This window comes from Limulus polyphemus, unplaced genomic scaffold (assembly GCF_000517525.1).
Source record: "Limulus polyphemus unplaced genomic scaffold, Limulus_polyphemus-2.1.2 Scaffold1120, whole genome shotgun sequence".
In the NCBI taxonomy this organism is placed as follows: domain Eukaryota; kingdom Metazoa; phylum Arthropoda; class Merostomata; order Xiphosura; family Limulidae; genus Limulus; species Limulus polyphemus.
The window spans coordinates 48638-55672 of record NW_013666730.1 but is presented as its reverse complement, the minus strand read 5'-3'; the positions used below and the strand labels follow the sequence as shown (position 1 = coordinate 55672).

At 29.8% G+C, this 7035-nt stretch overlaps 2 protein-coding genes across 5 annotated transcripts in view; both read left to right on the top strand.

The window, feature by feature from the left end:
* LOC111086465 (mediator of RNA polymerase II transcription subunit 25-like) overlaps nt 1-3437 on the top strand; it is a 20485-nt gene extending 17048 nt beyond the window's left edge. Inside the window, exons 3-4 of the mRNA XM_022389407.1 lie at nt 658-703; nt 3309-3437. Of these exons, the coding sequence (XP_022245115.1) occupies nt 658-703; nt 3309-3437 (175 nt within the window). The remainder of the gene's footprint in view (nt 1-657; nt 704-3308) is intronic.
* Nucleotides 3438-4641: 1204 nt separating this feature from the next.
* The window catches only part of LOC106462218 (mediator of RNA polymerase II transcription subunit 25-like), a 50314-nt gene continuing 47920 nt past the window's right edge, over nt 4642-7035 (top strand). For 3 of the 4 annotated variants that reach the window (XM_022389417.1, XM_022389416.1, XM_022389414.1), the window contains exons 1-3: nt 4642-4783; nt 5157-5222; nt 5471-5558. In XM_022389417.1, the coding sequence (XP_022245125.1) occupies nt 4751-4783; nt 5157-5222; nt 5471-5558 (187 nt within the window). In that variant the 5' untranslated portion in view covers nt 4642-4750. The remainder of the gene's footprint in view (nt 4784-5156; nt 5223-5470; nt 5559-7035) is intronic. The other variant, XM_022389413.1, reaches the window with a different exon arrangement.

The window sequence follows — 7035 nt, the reverse complement described above, 5'->3', positions numbered from 1 at the left end:
GTTTTAAAAAAAAAGATTACTTAGCACTTACTGTTCAGCACGTATTAGATGTTATAACTACATTTTGTTGTAATCAATAATTTTTCTTGAAAAAGTTAATTAAGAGATCAAACAGAATAAACATAGATAAAATTTAAAATATTTTACAGGAATAAAAGAAGACCATGAGTATGTTTTGTACTCTCAACTCATTTGTAATACTTTTTGTTGATTGATACGTTACAATACATAATACAAGTCTGATTTTTTGTTTCTAAAATGATTCACTTTGTTGAGCAAAAGATAAATTTAATACCATTCCAGAATAATGATCCTAAGTTTTGATGTGATTTTTGAAGCTATATCCTGATACTTTATTGCTGATTAAGAAATGTAGCTAAAAAAAAAATTCTGAAACTACTATAATTATTCCTTGTGCAATATATATATATATATATATTTATTTATTTAATATTCTGATAAGTAAATTAACATTTAAAATAATTAATTGTGACAGCCAGTTACCACTTGTTAAAAATGCAACAGTGTGGCACAATAAATACCTGATAACCATTTGGATATTAGGTCTTTTAATCTTTTAAGCTACTATTGAACTTTCAGAAAAATTTACTGCTGTGCTTATTGTGTGAGGCATTAACCTGTATGTATGTTTGACAGGCATTTTAATGGTGGACCTTCAGACGATAGAGACTGTGGATGTGATGTAAGTACTTATCATAATTTTGCATCTTACGATATGAATAATTTTGTATGTAATATTTGGCTCCTACGTAGACATTATGATGACCAGTATTGTCCTCATGTTTATTTTTCATGTCATAATTGTTTTTGTTAACTTGAACTAAATATAATTTACTAGTTTTCAAACCTATAAAATTTTTAGTGTGTATATCTTATAAGTTCATTTATGTATTTAGATGTATCACATGTGCTAAGTGTTAGAATTTCTAAATCAACCTTTACCTGTAAATTTAATAGAATTTCATATAAACAGATAATTATGTTGTAAAGAATTTTTTACTTTTTGTAAAAGATTTTTGACTGAATGACAAATTTTGCATTTTTTATTAGTTTTATAAGATATAATTAGCTGACATCAAAACTGAAGTTTTTTAACCCATTCACTGCGGTTGAGACATATACTTCCCAGTGTACTGGGAAATATACGTCTCAGTTGCAGCAAAAGGGTTAAAATTTTAAAATATGGTTCTGTATTCATATATTGGTTTATAATTTTTTTATGTATATGTATTTGGCTTGGCTTTTACAGTATTTTATGAAGTTACATTACAATTTCTTCTTAGAGCTAAATAATTTACTCTCAGAAACATATGAATCAAGATGGTAATGTATTATTTTCATTAGTATGTCTATTTGTCTTACCCTAGTGCTGTATCAAGATTGAAAACTTATTATCTGATTAACTTGTTTCCTTTAGAATTTAGTTGTGTTATGTAAACATTAAGTAACCAGAGTGTTTTGTTAGTGCGTGTATGACCAGGATTATAGTATACTAGCTGGAGTACTCATCCATTGGATGGGTGAAATAAAAACTTGTTTGCAACAAAGGATACAAAATTGTGCTTCTGTTTTTTTTTCTTAACATAATAAACATTAAAAGTGCAATAAAAATACATAAAGGTACCAATACTGAAAAGAAAGACGTAATGTTTTCAAGAATTCTATCAATGTGAAATAGATGGGGGGGGGGTCCATCTCCCACCTTATGACCTTCGTTATGTCATCCTGTATTACTATGTCAACTTTGGTGCTGATTGGTCAAGAAATGTGGAAACATATAAGAAACTGATATATATTCAAGTACTGTATGAGTGCCTAGTGTTTTATCGTGCACATAAAGTATTTTTTCATATATTATGGTTTATAGCTGGTGTTATAACAAACATTTATTATAATGGTTTAGTTGTTTTAAATGTGATATTATGTAAATTATCATGAATTTTTTATTTTTTTTATGTATTTCAAGATTTGATTTTTTTCCCAGAATGACAGCAAAATTTAATTTCATTTAAGTTTTTCTAACTCATTAAATGATCTTGTGTAATCTTTAATGATTTTACCTTAACTATAAATATTTTGATGATTATTCATATTGATGTTGTAGTATGTCAATACTACAGCAAAAATCTGAAAATAAATCATGTTATTTAACATATCTAAAATTCTGCTTTTTTTATTATAAAGTTAACAACACAAGTTGTCACTAAATAAAGAACTATGACATCTGATATATTATTGCCATGGTCATATATCATAAAACAAAGCCAATAAAGAAAACACTAAAAGTTCCAGGGGCATTTGGAGCAGACTTATTTACTACAAAAATATTGCAGTTTTTAATAGTAATGGCCAAAACTAGCCTGCTGTGTTGTACTTAAATAGTAGTTAGCCAGTAAATGTTGACACCTCATTGTGGCTATAGTCATGATAACAAGAAAAAGATCAAACAGATTAACTTTTCTTAACCCTTTCCAGATGGGTCACGGGTAAAAGGCCATGTCATCATGTTTGTTGACTTGCATTCAAAAATTTATTGAACTACTATTTCATGAATTTGTTAATAAGTTTAGTATCAAACTGTAGATTATAATTCAAATTTTAGTATTATACATTACTCATGTATGTGTCTTGGGATCAATTCCCATTTTCACTAAACTCGCTTACCCTGTCTTTGTAATGGTAAAGCTACTAAGGCTATTTGCTGCTGTCACTAATTTTGAACTGCTAACTAAAGAAAGGCAACTGGCTGGCAGTACCTTCTGCCAAATAATTGACATTTATGGGGGACGCAAGCCATGGCTTGAGGAACACTGCACTAATCAAATGTAATCGGTTAATGGGCCCCATCATTTAGTCAATTAGCGAATACAACTAATCACACAGATCTACTGTTAGGACTACAAAAATGTCATTCCTGTGGTACTCTAAGGATGTACAAACACCAGTTCAAGATGGTAGATTGTTACAGATTCTAAACAGTAGGTCACTGACTTTAGGTGTGTGTGTATGCCATGTTAAATACGTTGCATAAGATCATATATTTAATGTATTTTACTGTTTCACTTAACACTGATTAAAAAATAGCATAACCACTTTGGCTCATTCATTGCTATAATTGGTCATGAATCCTATTTCAGTTTTGCATTCATCCACATGTTTAACACCCATCTAAGCTGTGTTTTGAGATGAGTACTTATTTTTTATTTACTTTAACACTTTTTTTTTCCTTGTAAAAGTTCTGAAAGAAAATGTACAATTCTAAACATTTCATTTTTACTTTCCTTCAGTACAACAGTACGTTATATACCTTGGTGGTTTTTATGGCAGCTGACTGTGCTCCTGAACCTTCCACGACATGTTTCTCTCCAACACCAAGTACTTCCAAGTTCATATCTTGGCTAGATAAAGTGTCGTAAGTTATTTATGACCATGGTCTCTATGAATTTAAATTGTACAGTTAAAAACATTTTGAGCATTTGGGAAGTGAGAAGTTTTTACTGTTAACTGTAATTTTGTATTTCTTGTATAAAACTAACATTCCTGGATTAGAGAACTGGAGTGTGGAAGTATTTTTTTCAAGTAACAAAGTACTTTCACTAGTAGTTATGAATTTTGAATGTTCTCTATTGCACTGTTTTACTACTATGATTAAAGACCAAGCATATAAAATAGTCTGAGAACAGAAAAGGTTTTAACTACAATAGCCTTAACACAAATAATCATCTAAATACATATGTTAAACTTTCAAATTCATTAAGCTAACACCTCAAATTATCTTGTAACAAACAACTTACCCTGGATCTCTCAGTGTTTTAAAATCATCAAAAACCTGTAGTGCTGTGCTTAAGCCTTCAGCTACATTACTACAAGATTCTCCTCCGCCACCGATAAAGCTGTTTAACAAGATTGTGCATGTTAGTTTCAAGAACCATATATTTGCTACACTTTGTGATTAGCTAAAAATATCAGAGTATTTTAGGTTTCAACAGTGAGTTACCAAGAGAGAGCTTTAAATTCTACTTAAAAGTGCTTTTTATTACAATGTAGTAAGAGACTGTTCTTTTTACATATTATTAATGTCTATTATTTTGTTTTCTTAGAGTGATAAAAATATAATGTATCTGAGAAAATGTGGCTTAACTTGTTCAAGTCTTTTTATTAGTATCATACTTCATGTACAAAAATAAATTATAAAATTCACGTACTAAACCCTTGTTGAAATGCTATTGATAATTATAAGTAACTGATATAAATAGCATTTCAACTGAAGCTTTGTGTGTTTCATTCCCAGCAAACCTGATAAACTCTGGTATTGAGCAAATGGTTTCGTTGGCAGTGATATGTAGTTCACACAATGTGAAGTTTTGATGATACCATGTTCTTCTTACTCGGAAACCATTGAAAAATAGTGGCAATAAAAGAAAGATTTGTAAAAAATTATTATCGTTCTTTATATAATGTTATGTTGCACCAGCTGCTCAGTTCTCCATCAATTTGCCTGCTGCTTCCTAACTCGAATATCAGTTCATTGGGAATCTGATATCTGCCTTAAGTCCTACTGTATCCTACTTTGGATTTAGTATTCTGATGTATTTTTCATGTATTGTGTAAGAACATTTTTTTTTCAAATATATTTTTTAGGGTTACCACACAGAAATATTGTATACTGATCTGCAACTCTCCTCCATACCATCTCCCAGCTTTGGAAAACCCTCCCTATTCTGGTCTGATGGTAGACCAACTTGCATCAGTAATGTCAGAGGTAAATTGTTATCATAATCCATATAGTAGTGATTGAACATAATTAAGATATCCTTTATGATTCCAAATTGTTTCTTACTGTACAAGGTTATTTGTAGAAATTTTTATTTTGATTGATCCCTGTCAACTTACAGCACACACACACACACTGCTCAAATATATTATTGTATGTACATTAACTCTATCTCATACTACTTTTCACTTAGTAAACTGTAGATAATTAATTTTAGCTTTTTACACTTTAATTAATATTATAAAGCCAGTTGACATTAAGCTATTTTAGTAATATTTAAGCCTTCCTGAAAATCGTCTATAATTTCAGTACATGTTTATTTTTGAAGAAATAATTTGTTTTTACTTTTTCATTTCTTTAGCGGCAAATTAATTTAAGCATTCTGTCACCAAGAAAAATCCCTGCACTGTTTAAGATATATGAAAAGGTAAGATTTTTTCAAATTTATATTTAATATCCTGACACACTATCACATCATATAACTCTTTGTCTTTCGGGATATTTCATTAGTTTTTCAATATGTTAAAATACACAAACCATGTTTGAGGTTACTTTATATAAATGGATGTTTTAAATGTTTTCTTATTTATCCCTAATACTATTATTTTAATTGATAAGTGAAGGTCAGTAGCCAATGTGTTTTTTAATATAAAGCTTCTATACTTCTTTTTTTAGGCAGGTGGGGATCTGCAACTTGCTGTGAACAAGAATTATGCTAAAGATCGACGACACCTGGTTTTGCTCAAAGGTTACCAGTTACAAGGTATTACTCATACTTGTGTATTTCATGCCTGTCAAATAAAATTCTGAAGAAGAGCACTTCGTTGTACCTTTCTGCTAAATACAGAACTGACTGACAATTTAAATTTGTATAAATTATTTACAAATTTACAGAATACCCTAAATCCAAATAGAAATAGATACTGTTTTGAAGGTCATACATTGCGACTGTTTTGAAAAAGAACAAGAAATTGTTCTAGCACATAAAATTGATACTTTAAGTAAAAAAAAATTGCCAATTCAACAGCATTAATTAGATATAGCACATTTTTATGGCAATCAATATGTGAAATTGAAATAAAAATGTTCAGATTTAAGAGAATAAACAGTTGACAGCAATTAAATAAATGCTGCAATAGTGCAAAACTATTTTCTTTGTGATTTCTGATTAGAAATGCATATCTACCTTGTGAATAATTGCAACAGATTATGGTTATCCCCGGTTGCATTCTTTTCAATATATTTTTGTGTGATACAGTTTGGGGCAGGCTTGTGTAGCATGCTCCTGTTCTAATAATAACAGAAGTACAAGATCTACCCCCATCATGTTTCTGGGAATTTTTTCTTTTTCTCATTAGACCAGAAAATGAAAGATCTAAAATTGAAAGGCACCTAACTGTTTTGATATTGTGGGAAACCCTATTTTGTGTGTTGTATGTGAGCTAGTATAAATCATCACCATTTAGATTTTACATAATTGGAAAATAATCATTTTTAAAGTATTTATTTTATAATTACTCAAAATGTTGTTTGGTTATGATCACTATCACTTTATGGAAATATACACCGTTAACCTTCTTCTCATACACAATTTTCGTCATAGATGCTAATATTTTGTGTGGTACAATAGAATTCTAAAAACATTTGTAGAATGTTCAGGATCATTCAATTAAAAATATTTATGCAAAATCAAATAATACACTGACAGTTGTATGGTAGACTTTATTTTCAAAATTGGTCAAGTATTTTGTTTAAGGAAAAAAAAAATAGAAATATTATAATATACAAATTATAGACACACATACGTAATTTTTGCAGTGAAATCTTGGGAGCATTGTTATTGTCTGAAACTTTAATTGTACAGATACTTCAGAATATTATGTGCACTGTAAATAACTGAAATCTCAATTTTCTGTGGATTCACAGATTACTAAGTTTTTCTTCATCACCTGGGTCAATTCCTGTGATTTGTATAAATCCAGTTAAAAAAAAGGGGGGCCAGCATATGCTACAATGATTTTACACGTGCTTGCGATGTTTTGTAAACAAAGGGTTCAACATATAGTCACAATGCAACTCCCTCATTGGCTGCTTTCCACAAAACATTCCACTTTACATGTGCTATGCAGTGTAGTTATGGCCACCTCCATCATGTCCATATGAAGACAGCAATTTGTCAGATAAAGTTGAAATAGAATCCATCAAAATCCATCTTTATAATTTGCCATCCAACTTCAAAA